A 23,439-nucleotide genomic window follows, 5' to 3' on the forward strand; every position below is an offset into this window, starting at 1 on the left:
GCTGTGGCCCAGGCAGGCAGTGGAGGATGGCCCAAGTGCTTGGGCCCTGCACCCGCATGGGAGACCAGGAGAAGCACCTGGCTCCCGGCTTCGGATCAGCGTGGTGCGCCGGCTACAGCGGCCATTGGAGGGTGAACCAACGGTAAAGGGAAGACCTTTCTCTCTGTCTCTCTCTCATTGTCCACTCTGCCTTTCAAAAAAACTAAATAAAATAAAATAAAATAAAATAAATTCTGGTCATGGTGCCATAGGGTAAGAAAGAGAAGCAGGCAGAGAGGGCTGGGAGAGTGATGGGAGCGCGGTCCCGTTGCCTGGCACCCGGCTATTCCTCTGTGTCCTCTGGCCTTTCAAGCCAAAACCACCCACAGACAGGGACCTTGTCCTAAGTGCCCCCTAGCAGGCCACCTTGTACACAGTAGGTGCTCAAGAAATGTTTGCTGTCTGATTACTCGGAAGGAAGCGGTGAGAAGAGTGAGAGGAAAGCTAGAATACTGATTTAGGAAGTGTGCATCTCTCGGGAAGGAGGAAGCATCTACGGAAAAAATAACACTGTTCTAATAACAGGCAGCAGAGAATCTTTCAGCAGCACTGTTTTGGACGAGAGAATGACTCCAGCAAAGAGGGGCTGGTGCCCAAGGCCTCTCCTGGGTGCATAGAGGGGGAAGATGCCCACGACAGCGTTCTAGAGGCAGAAGCAGTGAGAGCTTTCTTTCTGCTATCAAGGGGGGAAGAAGGGACTGGGAGGCAGAAGGAGGACCGGGGTCCGGGAGGGGAAAGGGAGGTGGCTCAGGAATTTGCTTGTCATCTTGGCTGGGGTGAGCTTGGACGGGGTGGGGGTCGTGAGAGAGTGAGACAGAGCTGAGAATGATGGGAATTGGTGGATCAATCAATCAGCAAATATTTATTGAGCAGCTACCCTGGCTGGCAGCTGGAGCGAGCGCAGCTGGAGGGAGGCACATTAGAAAATTGTCTATAAAAAGGTGGCTGTGGGGGAGAGGGAGGGGTGTGTTCTACCGGAACAGGATGGGAGGAGGAGCCCGCTGCTGCTCCGCTGGGCCACTCTGGGGGTGGCATTCACATTGCAGCCTTGGAGAGCAGCCCCTCTGGACTGCTCCAGCCCCGTGTGCACTGCCCGCTGAGCCCAACCCCCGCGCCTCAGTGGGGGCGGGGCAGCTGGGGACAAATGGTGCAGAGCCAAGGCGGGCTGCTCACCCCACTCCCTCCCTTGTTCCCCCCAGGGCTCCGGACGTTACTCTATCTACATTGCCAACTATGCCTACGGCAACGTGGGGCCTGACGCGCTCATTGAGATGGACCCCGAGGCCAGCGACCTCTCCCGGGGCATTCTGGCGCTCAGAGACGTGGCTGCCGAGGCTGGGGTCAGCAAGTACACAGGTATGCAGAGTGACTGTGCAGGCTGTGGGCTGGGGGTCAGGGCCGGGCCCCTGCGAGCCTGGCTCTGATTCTCCAGAGACCACAGGGAGCAGGTGTGCCCATGTATTGAAGCTGAATTCTTTCTGAGAGGATTCGTTCTGAGAGGAGGAAGGGAGGGGAGGGGAGTGCTGCAGAAGGCTCCTCCACCCCTGCCAGGTGAGATCCTTGGCAGGTGCCAGCCTCAGGGGGTCCGGTGGGGACAGCAGGCCCAGGGGTTTGTGGGAAAGTGGGGTGAGGCACCAGCTGCTCCCTGGAGCCTCCTGCGCATTCCCTGCCCTACCCCATGAGGTTCTGCAGGAGAAACAAAGGGTGACATTTAAATCACTCTTTGGTGCCCAACAAACAGCAGATGAAATTATTTACTTACACGTAAGCAGCCCCAGTGGAGGGCTAAATCCCCGTACATCGGCGGAGTCCGGTCATGGATAACTGAGCTCAGCGGATCGTGTTCCTGTTTCCAGAGCTCCCCTTTCTGGAAGGCCCATTGCCCGCTTGGCTCTCGGGGCGGTGGCGGGGATCGGGGGGAAGGACCTCGGCCAGAGTCTGCCAGGGGACCTGTCCAGGGAGGCCACGGCTGCTAGCCACACTCTGATAACCCACAGAGGCAGCCCACTGAGGGCAGAGCCGTCCCAGTTCCGGGTTTGCGTTCCAAAAATCAGGAAGCCAGGCTGTGCACAGCAGTGTCTGGGGAGCTCCAGCCTCACTTGGGATACACAGATGCTCCCGCTGCTCGATCTTCCCAGCGAATCCGTCCCATCTTGGGTAGCGACGCCCAAGCGGCAGCCCCCGCCTCTGAATCCTGGGGCCAGAAGGATACTTGGAGTGGGGGGACTGGGCGTCATGTGGGCCATCCCCCTGCTTCCGGACACGGCCGTCATCTCAGCGCCCTACCCAGAAAAGGCGGCCGCTGCCTCCCCCGGGTTCGTGACGCCTTTCTCCAGCCAAGTCTCCACCGTGGTGAGCGGTGGAGATTAATGTCAGCCTGTCTGACAAAGTTTGTGGGGACAAATGACTGAACAATAAAATAGTTTGCACGGCTCAGGCCCCATCAAAGTGCCTGAGAGCTCCGTGCGAGAACGTACGGCAGGACGGCCGAGTGTTGGTAATAAACCATGTTTCCCTGGGAGAGGGAATAAACATGCAGGCGCTTCAGCCGAGATTTGTACAGTCGATTTTTTTCCCAAATAGACCCCCGTTCCGTGCACTGGGCTGGCTTGGCAATTAAGTGCCTTGATCTTGCAGGAGGAGGGGAGGGGGGTGAAGCACTTGAACATGATGCCACGGAACTCAGCCGAGGCACGGAGAGCGGGTGATACAGAGAATAAAAGAACTCGGAAGGTCGCAGCATGGCTTGGGGGGAGAAGGGGGCGCTGTTCACGCTGGCTGGGCTGGCATGGAACCGAGGGGAGGGAGGGAGGGGGCCGAGAGGAGACAGCTGAGGAGCAGGCATGGGGCTGGGAGCGCCAGCCAACTGTGCGAGGCTGTGCTGGGCGCACGGTGGCTCAAGGAAGGGAGAGGAGCTTCTGCAGAGGCATGGAGGGAGGCCGGGGCAGCTGGCGTGCCCAGAGGATGCATCGCGGCGGCGCTGCCGACTTCCAGAGCCATTTGGCCAACAGGAAGCTATTTGGCCCAGCAAGTTACTATTCTCTCTGCCCGCCTTCCCCAGCCCGCCAAGTCCCCCCAACACTGCCCTGCAGCCCCTCCTTGTCGCTCTGCGAACGACACATGGACATCTGGCTGGAAACCTAGCCCCTGAGCCCCCAGAAATGGACCCCAAACGTAAGGGCCACCATGCTGAGCCTGGCCTGATGGCTGAGGCTCTGGGCACGTGGCCAGTACTCAGCACCAGGCCAAGTGCCAGGGATGGGTAGAATCCTGAGCAGGCTGAGGGGAAAGCAAGCCACGGCCAGATGTGCACTCAGGGAGCCAAACCCCACAGCACCCACCTGCTGCGCAGCTGCGGGAGGGGGGAGACCCTGCCATTTTACAAAGCCACAGACCAAGGCCCAGAGAGGAGAAGGCACCGCCCAAGGTCACACAGGAGAGAACCAGCAGTGCGAGCCCCCTCCTGGTGTGTGACCCTCTCCGTGACCGTGACCACCAGCCTGCACCTGCTGCAGCCTGTAGGGCTGAGGGGCTGGCGGAGGGGAAGGCTGCGCGCCCACTGAGAATGCAGCCTCCGGGGCTGGAGCTCAGGACTTGAACAAGGGCCCCAGGTTGTGGTGGCCACAGAGGCCGCCTGCTGCGGTGCTCGGGGCAGCAGCGGGGAGGCCAAGTCACGCTGGCTGCAGGTCAGGCACCAGTGTCACCCGCCCTGCCCCGTACACCAGCTGTCCCGCCCCACGGGAGGGGGAGGGGAGGCCTACTCGTAGACGCTATCGATTGGGGCGGCTGCCACTCTGCTGGGTCACAGTGCCATCTAGCGGCCACTGTGCCCATTCTCCGGGGACTCTGCCTCTGGAGGGCAAGGAGTAAGAGCAGCTGGCACTCTTAGGCGCAGCCACAAAACCACTCCCCCATCTCCTGGTTCCCTGAGAGCCCGGGATCCTAACTTCCCCAGCTGCCCACAGCCTCTTGGAGCCAGGATGGTGCCAGGAGCTGTCCTGCCTGGAAGCCCTGAGAAGTGTGTGCTCACCAGGACCAAGGGCCTGGAACCAGAGGAGGGGGATTGTGGGAACCAAGAGTCCTGTGCTGCCTTCCACAGCCCGGCGACCTTGGACAGGTCCCTCGGCCTCTCTGAGCGTTCAACTGCAGCCTAGCAGAGCAGCTGCTGGGCGCAGATCCCACCCCACTCCACTGGCCGCTAGTCCAGGCAGCAATGGGCAAGTTCAACCTCTGTAGCTGGGTCTTCTCTCCTTCCCAACCGGAGTGCTGTGAGAATGAAAGGAGGGAGCTGGGGTGTGCCTGGTGCATGGCCTGGCACACAGGCAGTGCCTGCCCAGTGTAGCTGCCATGGAGTGGCCCCAGAGCCCTGTGCAGGCATCTCCTGGTCACAGGAGGCCCGGGGGTCACACAGAGGGGCAGGCCCAGCCCCACCCTGCAGACTGTGTGCCCTGCCTGCCCGCCAGCCCGGCCAGGATCCCCCCTTCCCTTGACCCTGGGTCCCCGAAGCTCCCCACCCCCACCCCTGCCAGGAACGCTGTGTTTTGGCCTCACCCTTTGAGGCAGCATCTGTCCGGGCTACAAGGTGGTAATTAAAGAAGCCTTAAAAGAAATTTGGAAAGAAAATGCAGGTGGATTTATGGTGCAGGGTGGGGAGTTTTGCTGTTGGCCGGGAGCAGTGTGAACAAAGCGAGGGCAGCTCTGATTTATAGGAAGTCATTACCGGAGGAGACGGAGACGCCGAAGCCCAGCTGAGGCCCCCTGGCCGAGCCCCATAGCAGCTCAGCCGGGACTGCGGGGCGGGGGGCCGCCGGGCACTCGGCTTCCCGGGGGGAGCCCAGGCAGCGGAGGAGGCGGGGCTGGGGCCCAGGCCCCCCAGGGGCACGGCACGGTCCCCAGAGCCCAGGAGACACAGGGACTCTTTCCCTGCACGTCAGGCGGATGCCGACAAACACAGATCTGTGTAGAACTGTAATCCTGTATTCATTTTTCTCAGCTAACAAAAGGGAGTTTAAAGATGCATCAGGCCTATGGTGGCCGCTCGGGGCCACACCCCTGGGCCTGCCCGCACCAGTCCCTCCTCCATGGAGACACAGCTCTAGGAGAAATGTTTGGGAAGCCATGGGTTTGGGTTGTGACTCCCCTGCCTGTTGACTGTGACTGCGCCACCCTTGAGTCCAGTGGCAATGCAGGGGTGAGGCCTTGGGGCGCTGTTGGTGATGCAAGGTTTCAGTGAGCTAAGAGGACTGAGTTCAAGTGCGCTGTCGTGTAACAATGGGTTTTGCTATTGCACATTTTGCTAAGAGTGCACATTAGATGTTCCCGTCACAAAAAATATAATTGTGGGGTAACGCGTGTGCTGACTGCCTGGGTTCAGCCTTCCATAACAGCCGTACGGTGTTGGGCGGGCACTCCGCCCAGCAGGCAAGGTGCCCACATCCTGTGCCTGAGTCCCATACCTGCCTCCGGCTCCTGACCCCAGCTTCCTGCTCACAGGGGCGCTGGGAGGCGTCTGGGGATTCCTAGCAGCCGTGCAGGAAACCTAGATGGTGTCTCCAGCTCCCAGTTTCAGTCCTGGCCCCAGCTGTGGAAGGCATTTGGGGAATAAGCCAGTGGTTAGGAGAGATAGATGATAGATAGATAGATAGATAGATAGATAGATAGATAGGAAGATAGAAAGATAGATAGATAGATGATAGATAGATCATTAGGTCGTTTTAAAAGAATATGTTGTACCTGATAAATATGCACAATTTTTTATCTGTCAATTTTAAACAAGGAAGACACAGTGACGAGCTGTCCCCCGTGCTGTGAGAAGCCGAGATGAGCTGAGTGTGTGGCGCCTGGCGTGCGGGACTGCAGGGCTGGAGCTGCCCCTCCCTTACCCGCCCTCTCACCCCAGCCAGCTCCTTCTGGAGGTGCACGCGGAGAGAAGGGGCCTCCTTCCTGCGGCCACCAGTGAGCTGCGGTGGGCTCTCCCCCTCAGGGGTCCTCCCGCCCACTTCCCTCCCCTCCCCCTGCAGGGCAGGGCAGGAGGGCCAGGTGGGGGGGTGGCAGTGCCCTGTTTAACGCCCTCCATCATGTAGCAGTGGAGCCCTACCCAGCATCCGAAGACTTCCATGGGGCTAGGAAATAGCAACTCCAGCATCAACACAGTGTTTCTCTGTTTTTAGGGTTTTTCAGGAAATTTAGGATGAGAGGGTCTGTTACCATCCTGCTTTTTTTTTTTAATGTTCTGATGAGTTTATTAAGGATTTACTTATTTATTTGAAAGTCAGAGTTACAGAGAGAGAGAAGGAGAGCCAGAGAGAGAGAGGTCTTCCATCCGTTGGTTCACTCCCCAAATGGCCGCAATGGCCAGAGCTAAGCCAATCTGAAGCCAGGAGCCAGGAGCTTTATCCGGGTCTCCCATGTGGGTGCAGGGGCCCAAGGACTTGGGCCATCTTACACTGCTATCCCAGGCCATAGCAGAGAGCTGGATCGAAAGTAGAGCAGCCAGGACTGGAACTGGCACCCATGTGGGATGCTGGCACTGCAGGCGGCAGCTTTACCCGCTACTCCACAGTACTGGTCCCCATCCTACTTTTTTTTTTTTTAATTTTTTTATTTATTTGAAACACAGAGTTACAGAGAGAGAGAAAGAGATCTTCCATTTGCAGGAATCATCGGCCAGCCCATTTCTCCTGTGGTCCACCCTGGAGGACACATTCATTGGACAGGAAAGCTGGAAAGAACGTTGGAGACCTTTTTCCCCACCCATTTTACAGGGCAGGAGACTAAGGCCTGGAGGACACACTTCCCACATTTCTGCAGCTGGCGCAGGGTAGAGCCAGGGAGGAAACCACAGGCCTTTGCTTGTCACCACCAGTCCCTGTGCTGCCCCCTCCCCCTCGTCCTCAGACCACAGTTTGCATCAGCCCCTCCTACAACTTGCCCCCTCCCTACAACCATCCCCTCCCCCATGCTTTTTACTTCTGGAGTCCCTGGGGACTAGGTGTAAGCTGAGATGGGTCACCTGCCACTGAGTTGTGCTAGGCAGAGTCTGCATCACCCAAGTGCCGGCCTTTAGTTCACACAGCCAAGGCTGCCCCATGGGCTTGGGCCCAAGGAGCAGACCATCAGAGCCAGTGCTGCAATGTGGCAGGAGAACATGGGGTGCCCTCAGGGAGGGATGGCGGGGGGGGGGGGGGGGCATTTATACCCCAACTGCAGACCGAGGCGGCCTTTGAAGCGTGAAAGTGCTGGGGGAAAATAAAGGCGTATTATTCACCCAGCAGGTGGTAAATAGTCCCAGCTAATGACTGTGTGGCACCTGACATTTTCCAAGGTACCTTCCAAAAACCAGCTCACTTAGTATTTATGACAGCCCTGAGAAGGAGCGATTATTATCGTCAATCTCACGTTACAGGTGAGAAAACAGAAGCCAGAAAGGGTCGGTGATGTGCCCAAGGTCACACAGCTCACACTTGCACTTACTGATCACCAGCCCAAGCCTCCAGCCTCAGCTGGGGAGCCGTGTGTCCCCAAGAGAATGTGCTGGCCTGCAGTGAACAAACATCTGCATCTGATGGATGCGAGCAGAGTTCACTGCGTTAGGACGTTGTTCTCCAAGGCTCAACACGGCTGTCCCCAGGTGCCCTGGGGAGCCCCTTGTGTGTGCTGAACCTTAGGAGGTGTAGGAGAGGCTGACAAAGGAGGAAGAAGAGGGGCGGGTGTTTGGCACCACGGTTACGACGTCTCTCGGAACACCTGTGTCCCCTATGGAAGGCCTGCGTTCAAGTCCCAGATGTGCTGATTTCCGTTTCCTGCCGCTGCGCGCTCTGGGAGGCAGAAAGACTCAAGTACGTGGGTCTCTGCCACCCCTGTGGGAGACATGGATGAAGTTCCTGGCTCCTGACTTCAGCCTGGCCCAGCCCCAGCTCTTTCAGACATGTGGGAAGTGACCCAGCAGATGGGAGATCTCTCTCTGTCTCCCTCCCTCTCTCGGTCATTCTACCTTTCAAAAAGGAAGGGAGGATGGAAGAGAGAGACGAGAGAGGGAGGTGGGAGGAAGAAGAGGAAAGGGAAGGTTCTAATAGCTGCTGAACGAGACAGAGAACAGGCAGGGAGTAGGAGAGACAGGCTCCATGTACCACAGGTAGGTAGGCTTGCTTGGCTTGAAGACCTGGAAGTTGGTTTCCCCTGTGGCATCGGTGGGAGGTGCGGACACCTGGCTGCCCCTGTCTCCGAGTGTAGTTGGGGCCCCTCCCTGAGGCGGCTGGGGCTGGTGCCCAGGAGGCGGGCTCCCTGACTGTCGGCTCACCTGCTCCCCAACTGCACAGCCAACTTGCCAAGAAGGAGTTGTGGGTAACATCTCTGTTATGGTCCAGTTGCCATGGCAATAAATTGTCACTAATTAGTAGTGTGGTTACCATGGCAATTTTCTAGTAATTACAGGTTACAAATGGTGCGAGGCTTCAACCCAACCCAATTAGTTAATTAGAAAGATTTAGAAATTTGTCCAAAAGGGAAATAACCTGCTTTGCAGAAAATGAAGGGAATGTGTCACGGCTTGGGAGCCAGAGGCAGAGAGGAAACTGGAGGATGCAGAGTGGAGAAGAAGGATGGAGGCGCACGGCGGCGGGTCCCTGGGCGCCGCCTGGAACCTCCGGAGGCCTGGCCAGGGCCAGTGCTTTCTCACGGAAGCCAGCCCCGGCTGGAATTGGGCAGGACCAGGGCAGGGACAGCAGCCAGCAGCCACTCAGTGGCCCCTCTTTTAATGGGCAGAGGTGGCGCCCAGGGTGCGGCTGAGCACCCTTCCTGCTGGCCTTGGAAACACCCCCGAAAGCCACCCCACCCCAAACCCCGTGGAAAGCAGGTGCTGTACCTCGGAGGATGCGCCCCAGGAACGATGGGGACCATGAGGCTGGTTTCGGGAGGCGTGGGCACTCTCGATGGAAGCACAGGGCCCGGCGGATGCTAGCAAGGACTCCGACCTTGAGAGTGAAAAGAGTGGCCGTGCCCTTGCCCAGCCATCTCCCTGGCCGTGAATGCCAGCACCAGGGGGCAGGCTCCGTGATTTCCTCCAGTGCCATCTTGCAAAGCAGAGAGAGCCCTTCTCACGTTAGCACAGGGGCCTTAGGAAGCCGTCAGCCCCGGACCACGGTGGGTGGCTGGGGGCCTGGCCAGCATCACACAAGTCTGCCGGGGTCTCACCTGGTTTTTTAAAAGGCAAGTTCCGCAGCCCCCTGGCGACTGCAGCCCCTGGCAACTGCTCTTCCTCCGCTGAGCAGCCCTTGGAGCAGTGCTCTTAGAACGTGACGTGATGGTGCCGTACACCACCAGGGGTCTTGTTAGGGCGCAGGGTCTGATCCAGGCGGGGCCCCTCGCTGTGGCACCCGCAGCTGGTCTGCGAAGCCCTTTCTTAGATTCCATTTCATTTCTTAAGCTGTCAATCACTGTGTGGAGTTGTCATGTACAACATGATGTCTTATAAGATGTCTACGCTGTGCAATGACTACATCGGGCTAATCCACATTTGCCTTACTGCACACACTTCGTGTTGAGAATATTTAAGCTCCCCTAGTCACTTCAAGTATAGGAGCATCTTCGTGAAGCTCATGGAAAGTGCGTATTATGAAACACTGTGCATGGATTTCAAAAAAAATGTACATAAAAATAAGCATCTTTTCACTCCATGTTCCATGAACTTTATGCGGTCCCCTTGTACTGGCTGTACTGATCCTGAGGTCCCCTTGTTCCTGGTTGGTAACTGTAGTCAGCAAGTTGTCCGCAGAGCTCATGAACACCTATCCTCTGACCAACATGTCCCCAGCTCGCCCAGCCCCAACCGCAGCCCCTGGAAACCATTGCACCCTGTGTGTCTGTGAGTGCCACTTTTTCAGGCTGCACCTGCAGTATCTGCCCCTGGGCTGGCTTCTTTCTCTTGGCGTAACGCCCTCCGGGTCCATCCACGCTGTCACAAAGACAAGACCCTCTCTTTTCAGACTGAATAATAGTCCATTGTGTGTCTCTGCCACATTTTCTTCTCGAGGGTTATTTTTGCTTTTTAATTGACACGCAATGTTTGTACATATTTATGAGGACCATGTATACAATGCAGAATGATCAGATCAGGGTGATTAACGTTTCATCTCTTATCATTTCTTTGTCTCTGTTTTCTTTACCCATTCATCAGCTGATAAACACCTAGGTTGATCCTGTAGCTTGACACTGAACTGTGCTGTAATAAACATGTGAGTGCAGATGGCTTCAACATACTGATTGCAGTTCTGTTGGGTGTGTACCCAGGCACCATGTACGTGCCTTTCCTTTTCATGGAAACGCCATCCCCCAATGCCATGACTCGGAGGGTTGCTCTTTCCCCTGACAATGGGTCATGGGCGCTCCTCCAAGTCCAAGTTCGCAGACTTGCCCAGGCTTTCCAGTGGCCGAAGACCGGTCTGCAGCATGGATGCGCTGTAGCCCATAGGATTGCTGGCCCATAGGACAATCTATTTTTAATTTCCTTTTTTATAAGATTTATTTTATTTATTTGAAAAGCAGAGTTACAAAGAAAGAGGGAGAAATACACAGAGAGACAGAGGACTTCATCCACTGGTTCACTGCCCAAATGACCGCAATGACCAGGTCTGGGCCAGGCCAAAGCTAGGAGCCAGGAGCTTTTTCCAGGTCTCCCGTGTGGGCGCAGGGCCCCAAGCACTTGAGCCATCCTCCGCTGCTTTCCCAGACCCGTTAGCAGGGAGCTGGATTGGAAGTGGAGCAGCCAGGACTCGAACCGGCAGCCATAATTCACGCCTGCACTGCAGGCAGCAGCTTAACCTGCTGTGCCACAGCACCGGCCCCTAGTTTTGATTTCTTGAGGAGCCTCTAGACTGTTTTCCATACTGACTGTGCTCATTCCCATTCCCGTCAACAGTACAAGGATTCCCTTCCCTCCACACTCGCGCTGACACTTGTAATCTTTAGTCTTTTTTAGAATTCCCGTTCTAACAGGTATCTCTCACCTCGTTTGATCCTCTCAAAACCCCTGAAGTGGAAAAGGCGGGACAGTCTCTGTCCACTTCACAGATGGGAAAACGGAGGCTGAGAAAGTAACAGAACTTGCCCCAGCCCGCACGACCTGTGCAAAGCCAAGCTGGGACTGGAACCCATGTCCCGGTCCCGGCCAGGCGGCTTTCTGCACTTCATTCCCAATGCGTAGGGGCGGCGGGCCGGGCGAGCACAGCGGCTGTGTTGAAGCCCGCTGGCTGGGGCCGGTGCGCTCGGCACGCGCTAGGGCTGGACTTCCTGACACGGGCAGCTCACGCTTGATCTTGGAGACTTCAAAGCCTAATGTACAGCTGGCTTGATTTCTTTCCTTTTTAAATATATGCTTTATTGGATTCTTTCCCTTTCAAACTGCAGGAGCAATTCTTGTTGCAACCAGCCAAACAATGCAGAGACGTTCAAAGAAAAGGCCACTACCGCCTCGCCTTCCCTCCCCAATCCTCCTGGTTTTTTTTTTTTTTTTTTGCAGCGTGGGGCGTGACCTGTCCCACTTTCCCTGAACTTGAACAAGCTTGCGAGAGCACGTATATTCAGAAACACCATGTACGTGCCTTTCCTTTTCATGGAAACGCCATCCCCCAGTGCCATGACTCGGAGGGTTGCTCCTTCCCCTGACAATGGGTCATGGGCACTCCTCCAAGTCCAAGTTCGCAGACTTGCCCAGGCTTTCCAGCGGCTGAAGACCGGTCTGCAGCATGGATGCGCTGTAGCCCATGGAACCAGCTTGCTGTTGATGCACACGATTGTCTGCTACGTCAGACGCAGCAAAGCGAGCGGCCTGGTCCTGTGCCTGGAGCTGGGGCCTATTCCTGTGGGACACACCCAGCATATGTGGTCAGCGGATGTGGGACTCGGACTGGGGTGGAGGAGGTGGTCAGGTGCACCTGCGATTTGAGCAAAGCTGGGCTTAGGATGATGTGAGTCGGCTGTTCTCTGTGGAGGGACAGGAGGGGCAGCGCCCTGGCCTGTCGCTAGTGCACGCTTGCATTTCTTTGACACACAGCGATGTGGCTCTGGTCAGCCTCAGCCTCTGTGCTGTCTGTCTCCACTCAGGTAATGGGAGACGATGAGCCTCCGGGCAGTGTCTGGAAGGTCAGAGTTGCCACCCCCACCCCAGGGCCCCACCTCCTCTGCAGCTTTGCCAGGCGGCAGGGGCAGCCCCCATGCTGCAGGCCGCTCCGGGCTCTGCCTCTGCTGCTCACTGGGGGTCCGTGTGCCGTCCTAGGGGGCCGAGGTGTCAGCGTGGGCCCCATCCTCAGCAGCAGCGCCTCGGACATCTTCTGCGACAACGAGAACGGCCCCAACTTCCTCTTCCACAACCAAGGCAACGGCACGTTCGTGGACGCCGCAGCCAGCGCCGGTGAGTGCCCCGCAGCCCCGCCCCCTCCGGCAGGGGCCTCCCCCGCCTCAGAGAGGTCGGAACCGGCACAGTCTCCTCAGAGTCCACGTCACCCGCAGCCCGGCTGCTGGGAAAGGGGGTCTGGGCCTCCTGACCGTGACATCTCCCCCGTGACTGGAGTTGGCCGGTAATCCTCAGAGACCAGCTTGTGTCTCTCAGCCTCAGTTTCCCTTCTTGGCTGCCTCTCCATTTGGTCTTAAGCATTCGGTGTAATCCAGTCACCACTGATGGAACCCCTGCTAAGTGCCCAGCTGGTGCTAGGAGTTGACCTGACTAAGGCAAAGATCATCCCAGAAGAGGCACTGATACTCTAGAAACAGATGTGTGTACAAACAGCTGCAGTAACAAGCAGGACACACGTACACAAAGCAGTGTCCCAGGCTCCCAGCTCCGTGCTCCTTCCCATTCCTTCATCAACCGCAGGGCCTTTGCACCTGCCATGCCCTCTGCCTGGACTGCGGTCCCCTTTCTCCATCTGCAGCTCTTCTCTCTAGCCTTGAACGCTCAGCTCAGATGTCAGCTCAGTGAAGCCTTACCTGGCCCCGCCCCCACCCCGTGCCACTGGTAGAGATTGGCCCCTCCTGAGTGTTCTCACAACCCCCTGCATGGACTCTCACTTAGGCTTCTCGGATGCCATCACTATTTGTCAGCAGGCTCTACAAGCCTGGGGCACTGTCCTATTCATTTTTTAAAAAGATTTATTTATTTATTTCAAAGTCAGAGTTACACAGAGAGAGAAGGAGAGGCAAAGAGAGAGAGGAGAGAGGTCTTCCATCCATTGGTTCACTCCCCAATTGACTGCAATGGTCGGAGCTGCACCGATCTAAAGCCAGGAGCCAGGAGCTTCTTTTAGGTCTCCCATGAGGGTGCAGGCGCCCAATGACTTGGGCCATCTTCTACTGCTTTCCCAGGCCACAGCAGAGAGCTGGATCAGAAGTGGAGCAGCCGGGACCAGAACCGGCTCCCATTTGGGATGCTGGCACTGCAGGCAGCAACTTTTCCTGCTATGCCACAGCGCCGGCCCCTGTCCTATTCATTCTTGACCCAAGGCTCGGCACCCAGTGGCCACCCAAGAAGACAGAGTGGTCTCAGTCAGCTGTCCAAGCCCTCCTTCCTTCCTGCCTGCCTTGCCAAAGAACTGTTTGATTCCTCCTGCTTCTTGGAGGCACAGAGCAGAGTTCTGACTGCAGAAAAAGAGGCGGGTGGGGATCTAGACACAAAAGCCGAAGGTCCTACAAGCACCAGCCAGGCCGCAGCTGCCGTCCAGGCCCGGAGCGCGAGCCCGTCCGCACTCTCTGACTTATCCACCCCGCCGGCCCTCTGCTCAGGAAGCTGCATTTGGGGGGACTCCTGGCTCAGCACAGCCGCCCGCCCCCAGCCCATAGCCAGCCAGCCGCCTCCTGACCTGACCCCTTCTCCCTTCCCAGCAAAGCCAAAGTCGGGGCACAGCTCCCCAGCTCCCCCCTCCCAGGGCCACACTCTGCCAGCGAATTTCCTCATTGCTGAAAACCCATAAAGCGAAGAGGAGGGGTGGTGGAGAAAGCCCCGAGGACTTGATAAGGTGTGAAAGAGACGAAGCGGAGGTGAGCGGACACGCTGGAGCGGGAGCAGGTATCAGGCAAGAGGAGAGAGGAAGGTGCGAGGCCCGTAATTGAAAGTCAGAATGATTGCAGAGGTTTAACAAGACATGTCAAGAGGGCATTCATCACCCAAACAGATGCTGCTGGGAAACGCGGCCTGGCACCGAGTGTTCCCGGGAAAGGGACCCAGCTCCTTGTCACGGTGCCTCATGGATGGGAGAGAAATGGGCCAACGCAGAAGGCCGCCGACGCCCGGGCCGGGCAGTTTGGCTGAGAATTAATGGGGTATTAATCCTAGAACTGGAGGCTGCCCCAGTCTCCTGGAAATCCCCTCTCGCTTGGTCTCACTGCCTCTTCTCCCCTTCGTGCCCACCCCCCACGGATACTCAGCCCCCAAGGTTCCCAGAAGGTCTCACCCCTCCTCCCAGCTCCCACCCTCAGGAACTTCCGGTTTGCAGCTGTGCCCTGAGGTCTCCGGCCCTGCACCCCACCCCTCAATCATCACTGGGTTCCGCAGCCCACCCCGCTGAGCACCAGCTGTTTGTTCTCTGATAGTCAGTGTGGGCACGTCCAGTTGGCAATCCCCGTGTCTCAGCTCCCATTTGCCTGGGGGAGCAGGTCTGCCTTGGGCGGCAAGAGGTCAGGCCATTGCTCGGGCCAGGCCACCCTCCCTGCTGCCCCAGGAGTACTGTGCGCAGGTGACACTGAGCACAGAGCCTGCCTCCCCAGGTCTCGAAAGGCACACTGTGGGCTTCTCTGTCACAGCTGCAGTATTTCCTCTGCTGTCACAATGTCCCCGCTTTGCCTTCTGTCAAATTATTTGTGTCTTCATTCATTCAGCGGGCACTTACTCAAAGCCACCAGGCCACTGCAGACACTGAGACACAGGGGAACAAGGAAGAGCGTCCTAGCTCACAGAGGTGGGGTTTGCCCGGAAAGTGAGACCCTAACAAGGACACCACCAGGGAACACGACAGCTCCTGGTGATCCCCACTGGACACGGAAGAAGGGGAGGCTGGAGGCGGGGTGGGAGATCAGGGAAGGCTTCCCTGAGGAGGTGACATTGTGACTGAGAGCAGAATGACCAGCAGTCAGGTAACCAGGAGCCCAGGAAGGTCCCTCAGGCAGAGAGAGCAGTCTGAGCAGAGGCCCAGAAGCTGGGAAGAACCTGGTTTGTTCGAGGCATAAAAGGACCACAGGGAGCAGAGCTCAGAGTTAGGAGAAGAGCAGCACTGGGTAGAGACCAGGTGAGCCAGGCAGGGGCCCCGCCAGGCCAGGCCTTGAAGCAGGAATTTGAACTTGACCCCAGAGGCCTGGGGAGCCATTGAGAGACTGAAGCAAAGGAGTCACATTCGAGGTGTCCCTGAGGCTGCACTGGGGTGGCCAGGGTGGGGGCTTCGGCCTCCAGCTGTCCTTCCAGTCCCCGCCCCCACCTGTGCTGCCCAACCCGGAATAGGAAGAACCTGCTTGCTGTGTAAAAGCAGCTTGCAGGTGAGTCTCTGGTCCTCTCTGCACCCAGACCCCTTTCCCCTCTCCTGCCCCAGACACCTGAGGTGCCCAACAGGCCAGGGAGGTTTGAGGGTCGTTCTCCCTTGTGCCCCGAGGAGAGTGCTTGCGGAATGTGCAGGCGACACTGCCCTGAGGACTCCTGCCTCCTCTCCTCTCCCCTCCCCGTCCCCCACCCGCAGGTGTGGATGACCCCCACCAGCACGGGCGAGGTGTCGCCCTGGCCGACTTCAACCGCGACGGCAAAGTGGACATCGTCTACGGCAACTGGAATGGCCCCCACCGCCTCTACCTGCAGATGAGCGTCCACGGCAAGGTCCGCTTTCGGGTAAGAAGGGGGCACCTCCCAGCCTCCCCCAGCCCCCTGCCCCTGCCCCGTGCCTCCCACCAGGCTAAGCGGGGGCTGGGGCTGGCCCGGGCCAGCGGTCTCCAGCCTGGGCTACTGTGGATCTGGTGCCCAGAGCAGACAGCAGCAGGTGCACAGGGGAGGCGGACTTCCTTCGCATCCAGCCGCCTTTCTTGCTGCTTCCGGGAAACCTGGTCGGCAACTCCAGCCTGAGCTTCCCAAGTTGAGGTTCAGACCCTGGTTGATGCAGTGGGAGAGAGAGGGAGGCTGAGGCCCCGGTGTTCCCAGCAGGGGCCACCCAGGTCAGACGGATGGTGGGCGAGGTGGCCTCAAGCCCGTCCCTGAGACCCTGTGTGGTGACGGTGCTGCAGATGCCGCCAGCCTGCGGAGCTTGAGCCTAGGGCTTGGTCAGGAGGATGGCAGAGGGCGTGGGATTGTTGAAGCTGATTCCAGGGGTGGTACTGAAGGTGCTCAGGTCTTGCCAAAAAGTCCAAAGGGGGGCGGGAAAGTTCCAGTGTTTTCCTGAAGCTCTCTGGTCCCAGGGAAGTCTCCAGGGACCTGTGTCTGTGTGACATGGGGAGGCCACCACCACAAGCCCCCGACAGGAACCACATTGGGTGCTCGGGCCCAGCCTGCCTGCTGGGCCTCGGGCCTCGGGCTCTCCAGGTGGGGGGGAGGAGGTGTGGCCTGACATCAGCGCAGCCAATCCTGCGATCCTGAGTGATTCCCGTCCCTATCCGGCTTTCGTTCCAACTCAGGTCCTCAGCAGGAACGACTTTGCCCCTCGTCCTAAGACATTGGACAATATCTGGGGACCTTCGTGGCGGTCACAGCTGTGGGCACCTGGGCGCTGAGGCCAGGGGCACCACTGAACGTCAGGCAGAGTGCAGGACAGCCCCCAGCAAAGAGCTGTCCCGGCCTGCATGTCAGGTGCTGGGGCTCGAGAAACCCTGTCGGCCCTCCTGCTGGCCCCTCCCAGAGCTCCCGCGAGTAAGCCCCCCATCACCCTCAGTGCCCCCTTTGCCAGGGGCCTCTACAAGCCAGCAATGGTGCTAGGAGCTTGCATACATTATCTCAGAAGCCCAGGCATGCAGTGGGGCAACCCCAAGGGGGTGGCGTAGGATCGATAGGACAATCATGAGTTAGAATTAGGTCTGAGATCCCCCTCTTCCCGGCTCTTAAGGCTAAGGCCCGGCCCAGCCCACCCGACCAGCTGGCCAGGCTCTTAATCAACTTCCTCACTGCTGCCGCCATCCCTGGTTCCAGAGCAGGCAGTTTACCCAGGCAGACTCAGGCCTCTGGCCACCAGAGCAGGCCTGCAGCAGGAGGCTGAGGACAGGGCCAGGCCTGGGGGCGGAGGGGCCTCGTGGAGATGCTGGTGTACCCCTTCCAGGCCCCTTCACATAGGCTCCCAGGGCTGGAAGGGACAAACCCACGTAGCGTGGGGACGGATATTCTGCCCAGAAACGCAGGTCCCCTGCACAGGCTGCTCCTGTTTCAGAGGCAAACCCCAGCCTTGGGACCCTTGGCCAGGCCCGCCCCAGGCTATCCCAGCACTGGGTCTGGAGTTTGCTCGAACGTTCTAGATACTGCACTCCCCACAAAGCAAGTGACTCAAAGCAGAAAATCAACAGGCTCTGGGAGCCAGCATCAGGGCCGTAGCAGCCTCCTACCCCTCCCAGGAGGCCGACGGTGGGGACGAGGCAAGCCACCCAGCGGGGGCCCACTCTGGGCCAAGCGTTTTACATGCAGTCCTCGCCCCCCAGGCGGCTGTGCTTGTCCCCGTGTTGCCGATGATCAGAGTGGAGCCCGGAGTTTGAGTGACTTGCCCAGGATGGCTCAGCTCAGCAGTAACGGAGCACAGTGCCCACCAGGCTCCCAACTCATGGCAGAGGAGAAAGCACACGGAGCAGGATGGGCCCAGCACCTAGAAGCAGAAGCCCTGGCTTCAGCAGTCCCCTGCCTCTTTCCAGGTCTCAGTTATTTCACCTGTGAAATGGGAGCACTCATGTCTGCCCTGCCTCTAGGGACTACTGAGAAGGTTAAGTGTGGTCCGGAATAGGGGTGGCCGAGGACTTCACTGGTGTGAACTGGGCCCATTACCCTTCCTCCTCCTCCTCCAAGCAGCTCTTGAGCTCCTAGAGGCAGCCTCCCCCCCCCCCACCACCACCACCAGGTCCCTCCTGGAGAGGTGAGAGAGGAAGCGCTGGGTCTCTTGTCTTTGCACCCCCACGCTCAGAGCAGACAGGGTCGGCTCCTGCCCATGCCCTCACCCTGCCCGCTGACCTGCAGCCCTCTCTCCTCCAGGACATCGCCTCGCCCAAGTTCTCCATGCCTTCCCCTGTGCGCACCGTCATTGCCGCCGACTTTGACAATGACCAGGAGCTGGAGATCTTCTTCAACAACATCGCCTACCGCAGCCCCTCCGCCAACCGCCTCTTCCGGTAGACGCCCCGCCCAGCTCATGGCCCCTCGCCCTTGACAGCCAGGAGGCTGGGTCCAGGAGGAAGGTTCAGGAGTCAGGAGGGAAGGATGGCCAGGGCCAGGCAGCCAGTGCCAAGGCAGAAGAGGGCCCCTGATAAAGACAAGGCGAGAACATGAGGCTGCGGGGGTGGGCAGAGCCCCCGGGGCAAGGAGCTGAGGCCTGTGGTGCGCGCCAAGCCCCAGCTCCACGAGACAGAGACCCACAGCCTCCCGGAACAGATGTGTCTGGGTGAGGCTGGGGTGAGCCAAGATGAACGGCTTTATTTACCATAGGCTTCTCAGAGCCACTAGCAAGACCACAAATATTTCAGCTTTGCCAGAGATAGACGGGGTGTTCTAAACAGACGTGACCACAGGACACCTGTCCCTGTCCCCAAGGGCTTTCTCTCGTGCCTGGCGGCCTGCGCAGCATTCTTTGCAAAGTGCTGGAGGAGACAACTGATGGTCAGCCAGGACGCCGCTGTCAGTGACGGACGGGTCTGCAGACACCTGGCGTTGTGTTCCTGGGCAGGGGGAAGGGGAGGGCTGCCTGTTCACCCGCCACGCTTCTCTCTCAGGGGCCGGCGCAATCACAACAGAACTGCCCAGTGTGTCTGTAGGGTGCAGATCCCGGATCGCCACAATCTGAGTTGGAGCGGGTGTAGGGGAGGAGACCAGGGGTCCAGACTCCACCATGCGCAGTGGGCACCTGCTGCCTCATCACAGTCAGAACCACTGCTGGGGAACCTACCTCAGGTCATGTGCTATTCCTGGCCTAAAACACCCCAGTGGGGCTCAGGACTGGGCAGGGAGGCCGAGAGGGTGGACCAAAGGCCTGGGTCCAGGAAATGGGTCAGATCACCTGCCTGGCGCCCAAAGTCCCTACCTCCTCACCCAGGAGGGCCCAACTATTAATAAAAGGCGTGAGCTGTGACTAAGCATGTTTGAAAATATAATTATTAGCCAAGCATCCATCCTGACTGGATGTAATCACCCCCAAAGGCACCAGATTTACTAATTAGGTGCCTTGCAAAAAGCTTATTCACAACTTCCAGATTAATTGCAGAAGATCAATTGCTCGTTAACAGAGACACTGCTTTCCTTCTCCGCTAATAAAGTGTCACTGGCCGGGCCCCTGAGCTGCAGAGTCCAGTGCTCCCATCTCTGTGGCCAGAGAACCAGGGTGCTGCCCCTGCCTGCTTCCAAACTCAGCCTTCCTTCCGGCTGCCCAAGATGGGCTGGCTCAGGGCTGTCAGTGGCCAGAGTTGCCACGGGGCCGCCCAGTGGTGTAGTGTGCGTGCTTCCACAGCGCAGGGCAAGCCACTCCCAGGAATGTGGCAGTGCCCCAAGTGCCCGAGCAGATGGCTGGGTCCTGGGCACACGGCTCAGGGGCTGCAGCTGGGTCTGCCGCGGAGCGGGCAGCTCTGGAGGGTTAGTCCCCACCTCCCAGTCCCGCGCACTGCAGGGGCTTCTTGCCTGTCACAGGACAGAACATCGTGGCCTCCTTGGCCCCGGGCCACAGCCAGGCCCTGGGCTCCAAAGCTTCGTGCGCTTGAGTCTTCAAGCCCTGTGGTGGCAGCAAGGGCAGTCAGGGACCCCCTCGTCCAAACGGGACATAGTGAGTGGACGAGGGAGCCCTGGCCATCACGGCACAGGAGGTGCAAACAGGGGCTCTCCCAGGCCAGCTGTGGGATGTGGTCACCCCACTTGCACCTTGAAACAGGCCCCCGACCTGCTCTCCACCAGCCCTTGGCCTCCCTTGGGGTTCCCACACCCGCTTCCAGTGGACCCTTGTCTGTCCTGCAGAGCAGTTGTTGAGAACTCACAGCTGGCCACGCGCCTCTTGCTCTCCTAACTCTTGGCCTTCAGAGACGGTCCCAGCTCTCTGCACATGCTCCTTTCATTCCGGGCTGCACCAGGCCTGGGCCTCATGCCGCCCACACCCTCTCATCCTTGCTCCTCCTCTTCAGCTGAGTGACAGGGGCCAGGTTTGTCCCGAGGAGTCCTTCACTGCATTGTCTGCTAGCCCAAGAGGGCTCCCTGCCGGGCTGGGGCAGAATCTGCAGGACCTGAGCCGTCAAGGGACAGTGGATGTCAGCAGGCTGAGGCCTCACCTCCTGCAGGCGTGCACACACCCACGCACACCTACGCGCACCTACACCTACCGTGCGCTGCCCAGACTGTGCCGTGGCTTGCCCCCATTCCTCCCGGCCCCCTTTAGGGCAGTGCTCCCGGGCTGCTGGGAGTCCACAGCATGGTGGGTGAGGGGAGCCAGGGCTTTGATGCAGGCTTATCAAACAAATGCCTATTACCAAGATTCAGAGTCCAGACAGAACCCTGTACGCAAAGAGTCCCCTCTCCTCCCGTTTGCTCCTGGAGGTCCCACGCAGCCCACGGGCCGTGTGGAGCTTTGCCAGAGCCAGGCACTGTGGCAGCTGCAGGTCAGGTGCTGCAGGAGAGGCCCCAGCCTGCAGAGCTTGTGCTCATGCAGGCCCGAAGTGACCGAGGCCAGGGGCAGAGGGGGACCCTTCCAGCAAGACCATCAGGGAGGGTGGGGGCGGGGGCGGGGGATGGGAGGGGTTTGAGCCCTGGGAGGCGTCCGAGCCAGGAGTCCCCAGGCCCCTGAAGGAAGGCGAAGGTCAGTTGGAGGTAGTTGCATCCCTGCCCCTTCGCCATCCATCAGCTGCCCTGCCCCGGGCCGTCGGTAATTCATCCATTAGAGAAGGAAAAGTCAATAGTTAGCCACATAAATTAAAACGCAAGAAGGGAATGGCCAGGGTGCAGGCAGGGCCTGTGAACAGAGCGGCTCCGCTGGTGGCCATGCTTGGGGGACAGAGGGTAGCAAGCGGGCCCCCGGGGGCCTCACCCCGACGGGCCTGCCTCTCCCCTGCAGAGTCATCCGCAGGGAACACGGGGACCCCCTCATCGAGGAGCTCAATCCTGGTGATGCCCTGGAGCCCGAGGGCCGGGGCACAGGTGAGGACGCCTGCGGGCTGCGGCGGGAGGGCAGGGGGCCCTGCAGGACGGCCAGGCCAGGGATGGCCGTGGGAGTGGGGGTCTCTGGTGTCTGGCTGTGCCCTACCAGAGAGGGCTGGGATGCAGAGGAACGCGTCCTGCCTCTGGCCCCTCCCCTCTCAGCACCCAGCTTGGCATCAGACAAAGAGCGCGGAACCCGCAGTGCCCAGACCCAGGCCTGCTGCTGCCTGGCTTGGTGCTCCGGGGAGGCTCTTTCCACTGGGTGATTACGTCTGTCCTGGCACCGACAGGAGGCCAGGCATGTGCAGGCACTCGATAAATTGACCCAAGCCTGCAAATCTAAAGGGTGTGTGTTATTCAAACCAGAGCAGAAAGGTGAGAAAGAGGTCTACACAGCCGGGAGAGCTGAGGCTGCGCTGCCCCGGGGTGGTCCCGGGGAGTGCAGGGGGTCTTGTCCCAGCACTCCAGAGGTGCATTGTTCACAGGGGGCGTGGTGACCGACTTCGACAGAGACGGGATGCTTGATCTCATCCTGTCCCACGGGGAGTCCATGGCCCAGCCGCTGTCCGTCTTCCGGGGGAACCAGGTGTGCATGGGGCTCGGGACCCCACAGACCCCCACGCAGGGTGCTCTCCTGGACCTGGCTGGGATGCTTGCTTGGGAATTCTGGGGTCTGGAGGAAGCACAGACAAGCCTGGGAGGGGCTGCCCGGAGGAGCCCTGGCCCCCTGCCTCCAGCTGTCACATCCCTGCTCCTCCCAGGCGCTGAAGGCCTGCCCTCCTGCTTCCCCGGCGCCTCTCCTCCCACAGCCAGAAGTCCTTGCCTGGCTCCCCTTCCTTGCCCGGCCACCTCCCTCTCCTCCGCCCCTTCCTCTCCCCATCGGGCCTCTGCTCCCTGCTGCCCGGCTCGGTGCCCACGTCCACCCTCCCCTCCCCACAGGGCTTCAGCAACAACTGGCTGAGGGTGGTGCCTCGGACCCGGTTTGGGGCCTTCGCCAGGGGCGCCAAGGTCGTGCTCTACACCAAGAAGAGTGGGGCGCACCTGCGCATCATCGACGGCGGCTCAGGCTACCTGTGCGAGATGGAGCCCGTGGCGCACTTCGGCCTGGGTGAGTCAGGGCCTGTGGGGGCTCACGGCCATGGGGGATAGAACTGTGGGAGGCAAGCCCTGCTCGTGGGGTGACGCTGAGCTCAGGAGGACAGCAGCGGAAACGCAGGCTGGGTCTTCGCGCCCCTCACTTGCCACCGTGGAACAGCTCGCCATGGGGTCCGAGTGTTTAATCCTCCGCTTGTCCTTTAAATGCTGGTCTGCACCAGCTTGGCCCTAGCCTCTTGGGAGCTGCTTCTGTCTGTAAGTGGTCTCAACAGAGCCACCATGTCCTTCTTTGCAAGGAAGCCTGGGGAGGGGGAGGTCCTGTGTTGTCGCCATCTGGAGCAGAGAATTGGTTCCTGGCAGGGGATGGGGGATGGGAAAAGCCTGCCATTTTTACATGTGTCACATGACATGCATGTGTCATGTGAGCACATACACAGCACATCCATGGCATTGATAGGCTGTCAGTCACTACACGCTCATTAGAACAGCCGGAATCAAAACTGGAGTCGGGCCGGTGCCGCGACTAGGCTAATCTTCCGCCTTGCGGCGCCGGCACACCGGGTTCTAGTCCCGGTCAGGGCGCTCGATTCTGTCCCGGTTGCCCCTCTTCCAGGCCAGCTCTCTGCTGTGGCCAGGGAGTGCAGTGGAGGATGGCCCAAGTCCTTGGGCCCTGCATCCCATGGGAGACTAGGAGAAGTACCTGGCTCCTGCCATCGGATCAGCACGGTGCGCCGGCCGCAGCACACTGGCCGCGGTGGCCATTGGAGGGTGAACCAACAGCAAAAGGAAGACCTTTCTCTCTGTCTCTCTCTCTCACTGTCCACTCTGCCTGTAAAAAATAATAATAATAATAATAACTGGAGTCAATGCCAAGTGCTGGCGGGGATCTGCGCAGCTCCAAGGGATCAGAGAAACGGGCTTTTTGTCCACTGCAGGGCGAGAGCAAAATTGTGCAGCTTCTGGGAAATAGGAAATTTTCTCTAAGAACA

The 23,439-nt window shown here is 59.0% G+C and overlaps 1 protein-coding gene across 2 annotated transcripts in view; it reads left to right on the top strand.

Moving 5' to 3' along the window:
• Window positions 1-23,439, top strand: part of CRTAC1 (cartilage acidic protein 1) — a 143,840-nt gene that overhangs the window by 107,178 nt on the left and 13,223 nt on the right. For both annotated transcript variants that reach the window (XM_008270310.4, XM_051824045.2), the window contains exons 5-11: window positions 1,239-1,395; window positions 12,311-12,445; window positions 15,753-15,898; window positions 18,224-18,360; window positions 21,273-21,355; window positions 21,841-21,941; window positions 22,295-22,463. In XM_008270310.4, the coding sequence (XP_008268532.1) occupies window positions 1,239-1,395; window positions 12,311-12,445; window positions 15,753-15,898; window positions 18,224-18,360; window positions 21,273-21,355; window positions 21,841-21,941; window positions 22,295-22,463 (928 nt within the window). The remainder of the gene's footprint in view (window positions 1-1,238; window positions 1,396-12,310; window positions 12,446-15,752; window positions 15,899-18,223; window positions 18,361-21,272; window positions 21,356-21,840; window positions 21,942-22,294; window positions 22,464-23,439) is intronic.

This window comes from Oryctolagus cuniculus, chromosome 15 (genome assembly GCF_964237555.1).
Source record: "Oryctolagus cuniculus chromosome 15, mOryCun1.1, whole genome shotgun sequence".
Taxonomy (NCBI): Eukaryota; Metazoa; Chordata; class Mammalia; order Lagomorpha; family Leporidae; genus Oryctolagus; species Oryctolagus cuniculus.